Raw genomic sequence first — 16,831 nt, 5'->3', positions numbered from 1 at the left:
GAAGCTGCTATCCCAACTGTATTCAATATGTAGTTTTCATTTTCAACGCTTCATAATTATCTAGCATTTTACAGTACGACTGATTTAAGTTTAACATGTAAACAGCTTCCACTCATCACTACAGATGAAAAATCTGGTGATTTCTTATATTAAAATGTTGGTTTGAATGTAAAGTATAAAGGGACAGTCTAAGAATCTCTTTAAAGACAAATTGGGAAGTATTAGTTATCAGTTCCTACATTGGTCTGATTAAAATGTGTATGTCAAAACATACAAAAGGCAGGCTGTGTGTAACTCCACTGAAGAGCAATAAACAAACCACAGCTGAATCAAGTTAAATCCAGTCTATTATTGTACCGCTGTGCTTGTGTCTTTTTCTAATTCTTGTAATTAATTATTCTGACACAGCTTTATTTTATAGTGTATCTGCTGCTACATAGTAACTTAAGACACTTCTTTTGTTTTCTTTTTAAGTAACACACTGTTCAGTTAGTTATCCTTTAACTTCAAAATTATACATTAGCCTGTACAGGCAGGCAGACCAAAAATACCAATAATATCTTTTCACTTTGGCTGGACCCAAAATGGTAAGAACATCCCAGTCTTTTTTTTTTCTGTTGGAGTAGGACTTTGTAGCAGAAAAACCTGACTTATTAGGAAAGTTATAAATGTGACTATAGGATTTTTTTCTTGACCAACAGACTACAAAATGTTGTACTTATTTGTAGCTCTTGTGCTCTGCTCAACTTTGGTACATCAAACGAAAAGACAATGAGACTCAGCTCTGAATTATTATGATAATGATATGATAAAATAAAACTTTTCATTCTATTCTATTCTATTCTAATGATATATTTTAAATCAACTTTTCTGTTGTGTCATGGCGTGTCATGGCATGTGCAGCATGTTTGTTTTAAAGCATCTATAAAACATACTCACTCCTTCATGGGTCTTTTTATGTTTTATTGTTTTACAACATGAGGGCGAATCTAACTCAGATTTTACGAAAGATGTCCATAAAAAAAATACAAATAGAAAACAGAAAATAATTGAATGCATACATGTTCACCACTTTTAAATCAATCAATATGTAGCAGAGGCACCTTTAACAAAATGTACAGCTGTGAGGGTGTGTGGATAGGCCTCGGTCGTTTTATACATTTGGACATTGCAGTTCTAACTAAACTAAGGTGAAGTCCGGACCAGGATTTCCCCACTCCAGGACAAAAACAGTGTTTATAAGTGAAAATAGCACATTTTAGTCAATTTTCACACAAAAAACAGTGAATAGAAAAAAGTACTTCTTCCTGTAATAATGTTTCCCCTCTTAGCCACTGAACTCTGTACTCCCGCTACATAACTGTGCACTGATTGACCCTTCTGTACTCTGAGGGACTCTCACTGCCTTAGAATTTCATGCGTATCCCCACTACAGTTCCTACTTTCCTAACCATGTGGCAAATTTTTTGAAATGTTGCTTTGCTCTACTCTATCAGAGTACTTTAAAATCATTCTTTGTGTTTTATATTTAGTTAAATACAGTTCAGTCATAGAAACTCGCTTGCCCTTCAGCATGAAAATCTTTTTTAGAGAAAAATAATAATAATCCCTAGCACAGCCACAGTGTGATTGACAAAAAAAGAAAGAAAAAAAAACAATAAAAAGAGGCCAAAGGGGGTCATTTTTATGGTGATTGTGCAAACAATGTGTACGTGGTGTTTCCTGTCTTTGCAAGCATCTTCTCATCATGTGGGAGTGAAGGCTGATGATGCTGCATAGCACAACATGTCCAATAAAGTTTTAAGAGCCACAGAGCCATAAATGTTGGAGTCATGGTGCAATCACATTTCATATTTCAGGATGATTCTCGTTTTATGTGCATGCACTTCTGAACACTGACCCCATAAAACATTAAGCATTGGTTAATTTTTGATTTTTTCATCACTTGATTTTCCCTCCCAAATCTATTTAGCTGTCTCAGTGGGAGCATAAAGAGCAGTGAGCTGGACTCTCCCTCTCACTGTCACCCTCATCCACGGATATCGGAAAGGGAGAAACTGGAGTAGTCTTGTGGAATCTATTGCAAGCTCTGTGGAAATTCTCTTCCAGCCTGTGAGCCACTCATTCTCCCCTTATTCATTAATATCATCATCCACGATGTCCATGTTGAAGACAACAGTCATTGTGCCTTCTGGCTGCGACCCTTTTGCCACAGTCTGTTCGGGCGAAGATTGCCTTGTTCCTCCGAGTAACTTCAATGCAGTACTGAGCACCGTGTTGAGCACAGTGCTCACTGTGATGCTTGCTATGGTCATGTTCTCCATGGGTTGCACAGTGGATGCCGACAAGCTGTTGGGTCACATCAAGAAACCCTGGGGCATTGTCATTGGTTTCCTCTGTCAGTTTGGTATCATGCCCTTCACAGCATTTGCCTTGTCCCTCGCCTTTGGAGTGCTGCCTGTGCAGGCTATCGTCATCATCATCATGGGGTGCTGTCCTGGAGGCACTGGTTCGAACATTATCTGCTACTGGCTCGATGGAGACATGGACCTCAGGTAAGAAACCGGATTGACTGGGTCACTGTTGCTTTCTTGTTTTTTGGTGGTCCACTGTCCAACAAGAGAAAACAAGTCCGGATGCCAGTTCAAAAGGATTTGCAGCATAGCTTTACAACACATACTGCTGTACAACACAAAAACAAACACTTTTCTAGAGCACACATAGGCTTTTCTCTCACTGTATGAGAGTGGTAAGGTTTTTTTTGTGGCATTACCAAAACTAATTTGTGCCTTTGATAATTAGAAATCACAGATAACTCCTGTAGATTTTAGAATTAAGATAGTATTTATGTCCCATCTCAGCAACTCAGACGAAATATTTGTTAAATGGCTTCCTATAAGTTCCAAATACATGAGCCGGGGTCCCATGAGCAAAATCCCCCATGGGATACAGTAGACCTAACACACATCACTTCTTTATTTCCTTTCTTTTGTAGAGGACATGTAATGTTTTTTTTTTTTTTTTTTTTAAATGTGATTGGAGAGGCTGTTTGACACAGAACACACTGACCACATTCTCTGCTCCTCAGTATCAGTATGACAGCCTGTTCTTCTATCCTGGCCTTGGGCATGATGCCTCTATGCCTGCTCATTTACACCACTACCTGGACATCCAGTGACACCATCCAGATTCCATATGACAGTATTGGTAAGTAAACATCTCACTGGAGATTAGAACATTAATTTCGGACAGATACTCTCAGGCAATTCCATTATTATATTTGAACATAGTTATGTTGCTACATGTGCCTCTTTGGAGCACCAAACTTAAAACGGTATTCATTTTGTGAATGGTTTATTTGAATAACTTCCATTGCTTTAATATGTTTCAAAATTTCTTTGTGTAATTGTCCTAAAAGCATTGCACTGGTTTAATATGAATAATTATATTGCTTAAATGGAATCTGTGTCTCCCTAGGTATCACTCTAGCAGCCCTTCTTATCCCGATTGGTTTTGGAATGTATGTGAAGCGCAGGTGGCCTCGCCAGGCAAAAAAAATCCTCAAGGTAGGAATTCTCAGCAGTGTTTTCCAAATCCAAATAAAAGGAACTGCTGTGATATTTACACTTTACATGACTTAATTAATGGAAACTCCTGCAGTGTGTTTAATAAAAGTATCTGCTGTGCACAGGTGGGGTCCATCACTGGCTTTGCTCTGATTATCATCATAGCTGTGGTTGGAGGAGTCCTCTACCAGTCCTCCTGGAACATTGCTCCCTCCTTATGGATAATTGGTACCATCTACCCCTTTATTGGATTTGGCCTGGGGTTCGTTATGGCCCGCTTTGTGGGACAACCCTGGTATAGGTAGGGTGGCAGCACTGTATGCTTGCTTATCATGATACACATCAAAGAAAAAACTGGATCTTGCAATTTTCTCTTGCTGGTTTTCGTGCTGTCGAAACCAGTTTAACTACAGATCATAGAACTGCATGAATGAATACATGGAAACAAGCACCAGTTTTACTTACTTCTGAGCTTATTTCACATTCCTTACCTCGCTCAGATGCCGGACCATTGCACTAGAGACGGGCTTCCAGAACTCCCAGCTGTGCAGCACCGTGGTTCAGCTGTCCTTCAGTCCCGAGGACCTGGAAATCATGTTTGCATTCCCCCTCATCTACAGCATCTTCCAGCTAGTCATGGCAATCGTGTTTGTGGGAGGTAAGAGTTTACCAGGCCCACTCACAGATAGTTAATGATCGCAAATTTGTCCACATTTGCTCCGTGTCATTGGACAGCTCATGACTGCAGATCCCAGCAGTCTAGATTTGCTATCCGTTTCAAATAACAGAAGCACTCACTTGTTGCTCCGCTATTATTGTGTTGGCCATTTCCAGCTGCAACACTGGTTGTGGCTAGAGGACTGCTGTTATTCTGTCTGGGTCACAGCAAAGTTCTGGCACCTTTCAAGAACATTAGTAGCATCAGATGTGGTGATCCCACTGTGATAAACCTGCCTTCTTGCCAAGCGCTGTTGTTTTGCTGCATTAGCAGAATTCCCTTTATGCTGAGTCGTGAAATTGAGCGCAGTTTTGCCATTTAATAATTACATGTATAATTCAGGTTTAACAGGTGTATAGAGGTCCAGGGCTGACGGGTCTGTGGTGACAATCAGTTTTAAAGTCCCCCACTGGTTGTTGAAGTTACATAAGTTTTCCTCATTTAAAAATTCCCTTTCTGCCTCAAAAGGATTTAGATGTAACTCAACACTGTTGCCTCCTTTAGAATATGCAGCTCTATGAAGCCCCCATCTCGCTCTTAAGCTGCTCTTCCACTGCTCACTACAACTGGAGCACCCTAGCTCACCTACAAATCTGCTTAAACACTATAAACCTACTCTACACTAACCAATGAAAACTTGTAATGTTGATGCAATTCCAATGTTATGACTCAAAGCTATTAGTCACAGGATTAGTTCCTTAGGTTTGATACCTTGGAAGTCACAATTTATGAAACTGTAATCAGTACAGGTGTTTACATAACTGCAAGAAAAAAAAAGATTCCAAGCAGCTGAGAAGGGGAGATGCTACCTGGCTGCTGTGCATTCAAGGACAATGGTCAGGGTTAATGACATTAAAATATGTGATAAGAATCTGTATACTTCACACAGTGTGAAACACCACAGCGTTAGTCGTAGGTGCTCGCTTGTGCTTGCAAGCCTGCCAGTGCTATTTCCTATAACTCCTGCTTTTTGCCTTAGCATGACTGAATGGTGCTGGATCAATTTACAACCACAGGAAAATTCCTCATGTCCCCCTTCTCAATTCAATTATTGGACATTTAGATGTGACCACAACTTAATATTATAAAAATGAGTGGCCCCCGGCCCCAATGTAACCATTGTTCAAAGAACAAGAACAGAGAAAGGGTGTATTATGTAGTCTAAAGCCTGGTTAACTTTAAACTGCTCAGTGTTTCTGACTCCATGCTTTTCCTCAACAGTCTACCAGGGATATAAAAGGTCATGCAACCACGGCTCAGCTGATGACGACCGTGAGGCTTCATCTTTGGAGGATGGTGACACTGAACCAGAAAAACGAAAGGACTTCGCTCTAGAAAATGATGCCTTTGAGTCCGATGAAAATTGCAACAGCAATGTGAAGGGCAATGAAAAGCACACCAAGCTGTGAGATTACGACAGTGCAAATAACAGACTTTGGACTATCTGAATGAACGTCAATGACCACAGCAATACTGAAGACAGCAGCCTGACTCAGCCATGAACACACAGTGCACTCTGTAGGCTGCAGCTGTGCCACACAGGTGCCATTGTACACTCACTGTTGGAAAAGGTTTTCCAAAACAAACCTTCACAAATGTATTCTCAAGTACAGCCAACAGTTAACTTCAAAAGGGCCAATGACCAACACTGTGTTATGTAAAATTGTATTATGTTTAAACATGAGGCCCTACTTTACTTTAATTTATTCTAAAATAAATATTGAAAACAACTGTACCCTGTGCTTTCTGTAAGATAGACTGTCCTGCCTTTGTCCCTTGATCAATGATTCAATGATCAATAATTCAGAGATAATGTTAAATGCTGTTTGTGTGGATTTACTATCAAACATTTGTACAACACAATAGAATATTCAGCTGAATACAATAAGTATGTGTTTGTGCAATCAATAATTTAGCTCATAAACAAATTTACAAAGTGCTGAATTATAGAATAATTAAAAATACAAGAAAATAAATCAGTGAAACAGTTAACTAAATTTTTTCAGAAAGGAATAAAGAGACAGCTTTAATCTAAGTTGTGGCAATTTCATACAAGTGAGTTTCAAGAAGTGATAGAAAAGTCCAAACCTAGCTAGTTTGCCAAAGATGCTCAAGCAGGGAGTTCCCGAACTGTGCTGCAGCAACAGCCTGGAAATAGCTGCCTGAGGATCAGTGTGTACTGTGGCTCCCAAGGGACCCAACAATCTTACAGTCTATTCTAGATGCTGTAGGAAGTCAGGAATTTTGCAAGGATGGCAGTGATGTGATATGATCCTGAATGAGCTGGAGCTGAGCAACTGACTTGGTAGTGTAAAGAGATGTGTCACATAAAGAGAATTCTACATTTCTTGCAGCTGATGTTGCACAGCTGCCAAAGCAATGAGAGAGACTTACACATTTTGTAAAGCCTCATTGTCTATACTGATATGGAAAAAGAAATCAGTGGCTATTACAGACCAGTGCTGGCATTTGGGTCCTGATACAAAATTCAGCTGTGTGTTCTGTGCTCTTCCAGTTCCTTTAAATTCTATAATCTATACCACATATATGCGAAACTAAAAAAAAAGTAAGCGCCTTTCAAAGAAAAAAAAAAATGTCAGAGCTTATCACATTTTGATACTTGAGAAATTATTTGTTTTTTCTTGTTAGTTTAAAATATGAAAAATAGGTGGTCTGTCCAAGCTGATGAAACAGGGATATACAGTTGTCCTCATATATTTATGATACATATCCACACTTCACCTAATTTATTAGCCCATTGTACTGCAACTTATATATACTGTAATTTAATAACTTAAAGACATATTAAGAAAAAAAAAAGATATTTGCAATTCTGCTAATTTACTTCAATTATTTTTTAAAGCTTTTCTTTTCTTTTCGTAGATGTACAGAACCATTTTTTTCTGTGTTTACAACTGTCTAATGAATGTACCTGCTAATAAATATCTTTTTGTTGCTTACCTGTTGTAATAATTCATGTTTACATATGAACAAAAAATAGGTGTGTTCAGTAAACATATTCATTTATTTTTGTTTTTGTTTTTTAAGTTGAATTTTATTGTATGTAAAGGGAAAAGAAAGAAAGTAAAGCAAACTAAAAAAAGAACAGACAGGGAACAAAAACAATCCCCCCCCATCACAGAACTAACCTTATGCGCTGCAATACAATACACAAAATTTTACAGAGATAGATACTGCCACATATTCTTTTATCTGGCAGTTTTGTTTTTAAAAAGAAAAATGAAAACATTGAACACATCAGTAAGACATTGAGTTATTAAACTAAGGAGCTGGAGTCAGAGTTTTTGTAGAAAAGTGTACAGAGGTGTCCAGAGTCTCCAAAATTTTTCTGATTTGTGGTTCAGGTCATGAGTCAGTTTTTCCACAGGGAGAAGAGCTGATATCTGTGATACCCACATACTGACCGTAGGGACATGGCTGGCCGACCACCGCAGTAATATACATTTCCTAGCAAGGAATAAAAGGATTGTTAAAAGAGACCTTGTGTCTGTATCAAAGAGATCACCAGGTGCATGGTTTAACAGATAGAGAGAAGGTGACATTGTAAAACGTTTACCAGTCACTTCTTGAATAACAGAATGTACATCTTTCCAAAACCTTTTGATGTGATCACATGACCAAAACAAATGGATAAGTGTCCCCTTGTGAGATTTACATTTATAGCAAAGGTTAGAGCCGTTGGGGAACATCCTCTGGAGGCGAACAGGGGTGAAGTAAGTCCCATGAAAAAATTCTGAAATTTTGTTCATGTATTGAGATTGAAGTACATTTTGGAAATACTCCATCACAAATGTTGGTCCAGTCACTGGAGCTAAATGTTACTCCCAGGTCTCGCTCTCACAGTAGCTTCAAACAATCATAAGCAGAGGTGTCAGAGTGCACAAGTATAGCATAATACTCTGAAAGTTTCCCCTTCAGCGATTTAGCAGAGATCAGGGTGTTTTCCAGTTCTGAGAGATTCAGATGGAATTTGTTCCCTCTCAGAAGGGATTCAAGAAAATGACGGATTTGGAGGTATTTATAAAAGTCATTAGAAGGGATGCTAAACTCTGTCCTAATTTGCTCAAATGACGTTAAAGAGTCAGAGGTGAACAGGCTGGTGGGATCTAGGATACCTTTAGACATCCACTTTAACAGACCAATACTCCTAACCTGAGGAGGGAAATCAGGGTTCAGTACATATTAATATTTGTTAAAGAGTACTTTTAGTGTATACAAATGTATTATTTTTCAAATGACGATGACCCCTGGGCACTTATGAAAAACATTTACCATGTAGAGCTTTGCTGTCTTGTATAACGTGGTGAAATGTTAACATTTACAGACCAGTACAGTTAGAAATATAATGCTTTCCAGTCATAAAAAAAGTAATTAAAAAAAACAACAAATCACATATTTTAGTTCAAAGTCTAAAGTTTGATTGCAAAAGTCCACAGACATAAAGATGCTTAAGCTACTGTAATTGCCATCATGTGCTCATAAACAGGGCCAGCTGTTAGATAAGGACCTTGGCATTCCCAGAAGGAGAGATACACTGGTGTGTTCTCTTCCCCATCAACACCCTTCCCTCCGCACACTGGCCCCTCCTCCTTACCAGTGCATTCAAGCTACCTTCACTTGCTGCTGGAAAGCTGGGAATTTTGCACATGGTAATAATTCCATAATTAGTAAAGATTGGTTGCATGGTGCACCGGCCCAAAATGTTTTGTGGCATCCAGGTTTGTTGCTGCGGTGTGTGGGACACTGCACATGTGCTCGTTCGTGTTTCCCCTTCAGGTCTGCTGGGCTCTCTTACTTGGCTCAAAGACTTCACACTGTAATGACGATGAAACTCACTTTTCTAGGCGCTGGGAACGTTCTCAAGAAATGGAATTGTCCCGTCAATAATTTTTCTGAAGCGTTCACATTGGGAATTTGTCTATCGACTTCCTGTTTTGTTGAAACCAAATGTAAATGTAGGGGTGGATCTGACTGATACCTTAAGGCAACAACACAGCGTAATGCTTTGTCACTTTCCTGTCTTCTTCTCTCTACTGTTCTGTCAAATGAAGGAAAAAAATTAAAAAAGATAGCCCCAGTCTAAAGCATACCCCGATTTATTGCAATTTTATTCACAATGGAAACATAATATACAAAGTATACGTTGTGTTGAATTCAAAAAGTCTTGTAAGTAGTGATTGACACCACAAACTCACTATAGGATTTTTTTATTTTTTTGTTTGTTTGTTTGTTTCAATCTGAGCAGTAAGGCAAAGTGTGCATGTTTATTTGGACAGAAATCATTCAAAAGAATAAATGTGTTCTTTTCTGTCTGTTTTCGTCACATGATACACACAGGAGTTAGTACTTTATTGCATAACCATTGTTTTCGATGACTGCAGCCATGCGTCTTGGCATGTTCTCCACCAGCTTTTGACATTGATCTGCTGTCACAGCAGTCCATTCCTGTTCCACAAATTCAAACAAATTTGTGTTGTTTTTGGGCTTGTGGTTCTTCATTTTGCATTTGATGATTTTCCACAGGTTTTCAATTGGTTTTAGATCTGGTGATTGAGCAGGCCAAGGCATGGTTCCAATGTTCTGGTTCTCCATCCAGGCTTTAACTGACCTTGCCGTGTGGTAAGGGGCGTTGTCTTGGAAAATCCTGTCACTGTAGAAAGGAAAGACTTTTCCAGCTGATGGAATAGGACTGTTTTCCAGAGCAGCCTGTACATGACCTGGTTCATTCACCCTTCACACACTTGCATTTGCCCTGTTCCACCTAAACTGAAACAAGCCCAGATGGTCACTGATCCACCCCCATGTTTTACTGTAGGGGCAAGACAGTCTGGTCTGTAGGCTTCTCCAGGCTTCCTCCTCACCAGTAAGTTGGCTGGAGTGGGCATCAACTGAACATTGGATTCAGCACTGATGAGAACCTTAGCCCAATCATCAACAGTCCAATCCTTGTGATCCCCAGCAAAGTGTAACCAGGCTTTCCTCTGTCTTTTGTTGATGGAGGGCTTCTTCTGTGCCTTCTGTGACTTCAGACCAGCTTCAAGAAGTCAGTTTCCAACTGTCCTTGCCGAACAAGTCCCATTTCTGGACAGTGTCCACTCATTTTTTAGGTCCCTGGAGGTCTGACGATGATTCCTGACACAGGAACGGATGAGTGCACGTCATCTCGTGGGTAGAAAGACGTTTCCTGCTGCGACCAGCTAGCAATCTGGTAGTATGAATGTTGGGCTTGTTTTTTCTTGGTGTAATGAACGGTTATTTTTGCAGCCTATCTTCACTCTCATGTGTAACCAAGCAAAAAGCTCCCCAGTATAAGCTTAAAAAAGTGATGTATTAAAATAAGTGACATTTGTAAATGAAATCAAAAAGCCTATAATACCTTTTAATTATGTTATTAGATAGCTTATTGGTGCTAAGCTATGATAAGCTAGCAAAGCCAAGTTGTAGCTTGCCTACTTCGAAAGTATTGCCACACCAATAAAAGCTCAAGCTAGCTGTTTGTGGGCCTTTTACTTCTTCTCTCTACATTTATAACAATGATTATAAATATTTTGTCCAGTAGTCTGGAAACTAAAAAAAAAAGATAAGAAAAAGAAAAAAGTATCCTCTGCACATACTGCCTTTGTGATGGATTCACCAATTCTGTTTGATTATTCTGTAATTTTTTCTTTTGTATATTGTGGTAAGGGGTTTATTGTTCATACAATTGTGCTGGGAGCTAAGGTATGAAAATTATTCTACATTTCAAACAATGCTCCATTTGTTTTCACGCCTTTGTAACCAAGGCGGGGCAGTTTACGAGGCGACAGTGAACGCAGCGACAGTGAACGCAGCAGCAGCCCGTGGACAGACGAAGAAGCGCTGTGGCTCTCACGTAAGTAATAAATAAGTCTTAAACGGAACAGCAGTTTATTTTATTCTCACGTGGAATGCTTGCCAAGCTGTTTTAGAGCTCAAAACTATTTGGCTACGAAAGACAAGTTGTCTTGTTTGCATCCAATACCGTAACAACCGTGAAGAAGTTTCATAAAAGTGCATCTCTTCATTTCCTCCTCTTCTTCAACTTTACCGTTATGACTGTTGTCGATGTTCGCACTTTAATTTGACAGAATGACATGCTGACAGATATAAATTACGTAGTTAGCTGCCTTTATTTCATCAAATACACCCTGGACACCCGAAATAGCAGTTGATTAACGGGTCGTTTCTTCTGAGGTGGTTGCCATGCCATTGACAAGCCGCTGGTTAGCGGAGCGGCTAACGCTGACTGTGGTGAGCTAACTGATGCTATACAGCAGAGGAATGTGGGGAAATGTACAGCGCGCCCTAACTTCACTGTTGAAAGGTAATGAAAAGGAGCTGGTTAACTAAGTAAGCTCCGAGGTGAGTAATGTTAGCTGTGTAACTACAGGAAAATAGTTCCGTCTGTGTGTCACCTGATGACAAAGTCTTATTTAGTATGTTACTGTTCCATTATTTATAATATGGTCCACATATCATAGCAAACACGTATTCCTGTTTGGGATGAACACACTGCAGTGATCCCAAGAGCTTCAGCGAAAGCAACTGAACTCGTTTCAGAGAACTGAACTTCTCCTCTTACAGAGGTTTCAACGTCCAAACCAAAAAAGAGACTTGCAGCTGCTTTCTACTAAAGCTCACAGGGTCACCGGGATGTTGGTGACGGAGAATCTACACAGAGGCATTACTATGACATTTTTAAATCAGATGATAGAATAGATAGATAGTGAATACAAAATGTTCTGTGGCCATGTTATGTTTCCTGGGGTAGTAAACCGAGGTATACTACCACTGGACTCTCCACTGAAATGATGGCATTGCAGCAACACCAGGTTTTTGTGACTCATCACATCAGCTCAGATTTTCATCATGACATCCTGTTGCAGCAAACCAATTTAGGAATATGCTGTAAAGTGACGCAATTTGATACACCACATGTGAAGTGACACAACACATCTGTTAATCAATGAATCATTTAATTAAAAACAAACCAACAAACAAAACCAAACTGATCACGTGTATTGTTTATGATAGACTACAGTGTGAAACATTGAAACGAACTTTCCAAGTTGATTTTTGTGCACAGAGAGCAAAGCTTAATTACTGCACAGATCACCTTACACCTCATTTGACTTACCTGCCTCATCTTGTCAGATTGAAAAAGAAAATGTTGCTTGTCACTCTGTTTCTTGTTATGCAACAAAAACAACTTGAGTCCAGTCTGATCATATGAATGATGTCCTCTAACGTACTTCACAGTCACACAATAACATACGGTAATTCACCTCTAATTGGATCTGTGCTGCTCCTTCCTCCATCCTTTCTCTTTCTTGTTCACCTGTTTTTTTAGATTGTACACTTTTTAACACATAATTGTTATTGCTTGACTGACTATCAAATAGTATATGCCTTATAGGCTATTATGTGACTATGAATTAATGACTAGTAATAAAAAAGAAAAAAAAAAAAAGAGTATAAACTTCCCTCTGTGTTTGAGCTCGGAGTCTGACAGTTAAACATTAGAAATGGTAAAAGTGAGACGCCAGCATTGAAACTCCAAGGCTAACAAAAAATATTTTGCACAGAGCATGTAAGAATGACAAAGCACCTCCAGCCCGCTCACTCCTCTCTGATATGTCTGCCTCTTCCCCACTGTCCATATCATCACCTTCACACTGCCTTAATAGATGTGTTATATTTTCTTACACGTGTGTCAGCGACCAAAGAATTTTCCTTTGTTTAGCACCTTCTCTGCACCATTGGCCTTGGGTTTTTCTTTGTATTGCAGTTTCAGCATTTAATGAGCGCTAAATACTAATTTCGTGTTAACTGTTGGTACTTTTAGTTGTGATGGCAACTGCTGCCTGCTGTTGCAGAAAGCAGGTACAGCCTTGGGAGAAAAAAAAAAAACAACTTCTCTGTGAAGACTGTTGGCACTATAGGAGTTCCTTAAAGCAAGGGATGTATTTATGAGTATCAAACAACAAACAACAAGTCTCTGGCTGGCACAATAGTGGTACACGTTCAGAATTAGCTGATGACATTTTGAGAAAATTGCTTGTTCTTTGGACATGACGTGAGTTAACCTCTTAACACTTGCAGGCCAGAATGAGGACCTTGCAAAAAATCTGCAGTTTTATTCTGAATGACATTGGCCCAGCATTGTAATAAATCCCAAAGCCTCATGATTAAAATGGTGTGAACCATTTTCAGATATGAAAATTACAGCAACAGTAGTTCCTTAAATTGTCGTTAGAGTGTACACACAGCAAAATAGTAGTTCCTACCTTTTTTGTTATCTACAGGGGCACAGACTTGTTAAATCATTGTGTGCTGCACACTGTTTTCCCTGTATAAGTCCAACAGAAAAAATACTTCCAAACTTCTATTCTGTCTTAGTAGAAAGGGTGTGAATGTTAAGGCATTACCATAATAAGGTAATCACTAATTAAAAGTAAAAAATCCAAAAAGGTGACAAAGACTTGTTTACAAATGACAAGCTTTTCTTCACCTCACTGTAGTCTCAACAGCACGAAACATATGTTAGCTTACCATTGTGTCAGGTTTTTGGAACTGATGATACTCATCCGGTTAATGAAGTTCTAACAATATAAAGTCACTTGAAAGTATGTGACATACTCAGTGAAGGATCAGGAGAGGAAAAAGTGATGCTGTGCAGCTTCTTCCTCGCACCGTAACTGAAGTTGACTCCGTGCCTCTCCTGCATGTTGGCTGTTGCAGTCATGTTTGTATAATTCTGCTGCCAGGTTTACTGTAGAAACACAAGCATTTACTGAAATGTACAAGAAAAAATTCCCTTTCAATGAATAGCATAGTTTAGATAGTAATAATAGTTTACTGAAATGTTACGTTCCTGTACATGCTTTATCCACTTCATTTAAATGAGCAAAAAATAAATAAATGCCCTAAGATCCAAAGCATCCATTTAGACTCAAGTAATATAGTTTTTTCAATGGCTATACTAATTAGTGGTAATAAAGGGATTTGATAACTGATCTTTGAATTTGAAGTGGTGACCAAAGGTTGAGAGAAACAGCTGCAACCCTTCAAATTAGCATTAGTTTATTTTATGGGGAAGTTTAAAAAAAAAAAAAAATCGTCTTTTTCTTATTCTTTGTTTGTCCTGTTAGTGACGTATGGCATTTGAAAAAAATCTCGAATAACAAACAAAACAAAATCCCTCCTCATACAAGTAACAAGCAGGTGTTTGAACAAAGCACGGCTAAGTGTGTTACTACAATGTCACAACCTCAAAGATGTTTGCTCATGTGGCAGTTTGGAAAGATGTAGAAGAAAGGCCACACAGGAGTCAAGGTGAAACGGGAATAAAACTGGAGTGTCACTGTGGAAAAGCTGAAAGTGTTTCCTTGGTCATAGATACTGCTGAACGGAAAAGTACTGTGTTGGCATCCAGTGACAGAGCAGAAGTGTTAAACCTCACCTCACACATGCTGTATGTCATGAATGCTGTAAACGATTGCTCAAGTGAGTCATCAGTTTTCTCAGCGAATGTATTCAGGGTCATTTAGGTAAATATTGTACAGGCCATTTTACTGTCAGTCACATAAAAAAAAGAAACACTAAATGTTTTGATAATTGTTGAAGTGGCCCAGCTTCTCAAATATTGAAGCACTCTGATGCCTGTTCTTTTTGTTACATCAGAGTAAAATGAATAATTTTGAAGTGTGTGTTTCATAAATAAAGTGATTTATTACCTGAAAAAATAATCAACAGATTTCACTACAATGAAAATAATCATTAGGAGCATATGATGTGTACATGAAGTGTCATGTGCCCCATGAAACAAATTACATATCCATAGTCTTGAATTTTTTTAAATGTTTGAACTAGACCTGTCTCAATAGATTTAATAAAATTAAACCCAAAATGTTGCTGTGTAGTTAAATTTGTCATGATTGTCAATTTGATTTTTAGCAATGTTCCTCAAAAAAAAAAAAAAGGATTCATTAAAAATGAGTCAAAGTGAAAAGTAGAACACATATAATCAAGTAGATGTGTGACATTGGGAGTGTTAAAGCATATTATTTGTTTGCTGTTTGCTTTCTAATCTCACAGTCTTTCGATTGCCGTATTGCAGTGCGTTTCCCCCTGACACCCAGGCTTATATTAGCAGTGTGAGTCTCAGAGTCCCAGCTGAACACCCACAGCCACCAAGCTCTCTACAACCATAACAACGAATGCTGTCCTGCCTGTCTTTATAGGAGGCAACAGCAGCTGGAGAGACGCAGAAGATATTGGGTTCCATCATGTGGAGGGGAAACAGATCATTACCTTCACCTTCTTTGGAAGCCCACTGTCAGGGCCATGGGCCTTCTCAGCAGGGTTATAGTTTAGACTGTTGCATGATATTGCAGCTATTTAGTATTTAAAGTTTAGCAACACGTCAAAGACATATTTTTATATATTTATATATTTATGTCACAGTCCAAATTAAAATCCAGACAGATTTTGAATCTGCCTAGGCGAGATTGAAATTTTGATTTGGTCTAGACCTAATTAAAATCCTTCTAGTATCATAATGAGATTGTAATCCTGCCTGGGTACATTTTAAATAAGTCTGGGCAGAATTAAAATTTTGATTTTGTCTAGACCAAATTGAAATCATCCTTATAGCAAACTGAGATTGTAAGCCTGCCCAGGCAGGTTTAAAATTTGACCACACCAAATTAGAAATCTGAATAGTTATTAGATTTTATTTTTAATTTTTATTTTTTTTAATTGTTTTTTTTCAGTACACTTTTTAAAGTGTTATTCTATTGTTTTTGTTCACCTTGTAGTTTGGAGTTTTCCTTTTTCTTGCATTGTAGTATGGCCAGTACACCCTGCAGTGCCTCCTTTGTTTCTACCACAGGATGGAAAATAGACCCATGTTTTTACAGTACTGGACAAGTATTTGTTCATTTACACTATCCATGTGCCTCAATCAGCAGGACTGTAGTATAGGTGCCTATAGCTGTAGCAATATGTGTAAAAGACATGTACTGCCAACTAAGTCGTTTCCTCCTCCACACTACTGCATGATAAAATACAGTAAGAATGACCCATATGGAAAGACTTATTTGCTTTGTTTATGCTTTTTTTTGTTTCTACAGTAAAAGCTTTATTGTATCTCTTTTCTAAACACTTTTTTATTGTTGTTTTTTTTTTTAGAAAATGGTCCAGTGAGCTTAGAGGATGCCAGTGATGAATCAAAGTAATCCTTGTCTGTGGACACAGCTCCCCCAGAGCAGCAGGTCTCCATGTGACCGCTACAAGCATGCATGCTGCAGTTATGATGGACATGTCTATATCCTGGGAGGCAGAGAGAACAGTTGTCTGAGGGACTTCTGGAAGTACAGTGTGGGTAAGAGCCCCAGCTTATCAATTTATTCAAGTACGAACATGAAACTGAATATACAGGTGTAGCTCAAAAATATTTCAATATTATGAAAAGTTAGCTTTTTCTTGTAATTTAACTTTTTAAAAA

General features: G+C 38.6%; 2 protein-coding genes across 3 annotated transcripts in view; both read left to right on the top strand.

Annotated features, from left to right (window-relative positions):
- Nucleotides 1-2,157: 2,157 nt before the first annotated feature.
- Nucleotides 2,158-5,693, top strand: slc10a2 (solute carrier family 10 member 2). The gene is made up of 6 exons (XM_008281119.1): nt 2,158-2,555; nt 3,089-3,207; nt 3,478-3,566; nt 3,692-3,867; nt 4,067-4,224; nt 5,506-5,693. Exons 1-6 carry the CDS (start codon nt 2,158-2,160, stop codon nt 5,691-5,693), a joined length of 1,128 nt encoding a protein of 375 aa, XP_008279341.1.
- A 5,428-nt stretch (nt 5,694-11,121) lies between these two features.
- The window catches only part of klhdc3l (kelch domain containing 3-like), a 13,897-nt gene continuing 8,187 nt past the window's right edge, over nt 11,122-16,831 (top strand). The window contains exons 1-2 of one of the 2 annotated variants that reach the window (XM_008281115.1): nt 11,122-11,176; nt 16,516-16,708. In XM_008281115.1, coding sequence (XP_008279337.1) covers nt 16,540-16,708 — 169 coding nt within the window. In that variant the 5' untranslated portion in view covers nt 11,122-11,176; nt 16,516-16,539. Of the gene's footprint in view, nt 11,177-11,420; nt 11,648-16,515; nt 16,709-16,831 lie in introns of those variants that run through there. The other variant, XM_008281116.1, reaches the window with a different exon arrangement.

The sequence above is a fragment of the Stegastes partitus genome, unplaced genomic scaffold, assembly GCF_000690725.1.
Source record: "Stegastes partitus isolate 25-593 unplaced genomic scaffold, Stegastes_partitus-1.0.2 Scaffold223, whole genome shotgun sequence".
NCBI classification, from domain to species: domain Eukaryota; kingdom Metazoa; phylum Chordata; class Actinopteri; family Pomacentridae; genus Stegastes; species Stegastes partitus.
Note: the sequence above shows the minus strand (reverse complement) of the source record. Positions and strands in the feature narration are given on the sequence as shown.

What these genes read in the sequence shown, in the direction of transcription:
- slc10a2 (XM_008281119.1), top strand. Translation starts at nt 2,158, where the DNA reads ATGTCCATGTTGAAGACAACAGTCATTGTGCCTTCTGGCTGCGACCCT. An exon ending in AGGCAAAAAAAATCCTCAAG is followed by an intron (nt 3,567 to 3,691) that starts GTAGGAATTCTC and finishes TGCTGTGCACAG; the next exon opens with GTGGGGTCCATCACTGGCTT. An exon ending in GGCAATCGTGTTTGTGGGAG is followed by an intron (nt 4,225 to 5,505) that starts GTAAGAGTTTAC and finishes TTTCCTCAACAG; the next exon opens with TCTACCAGGGATATAAAAGG.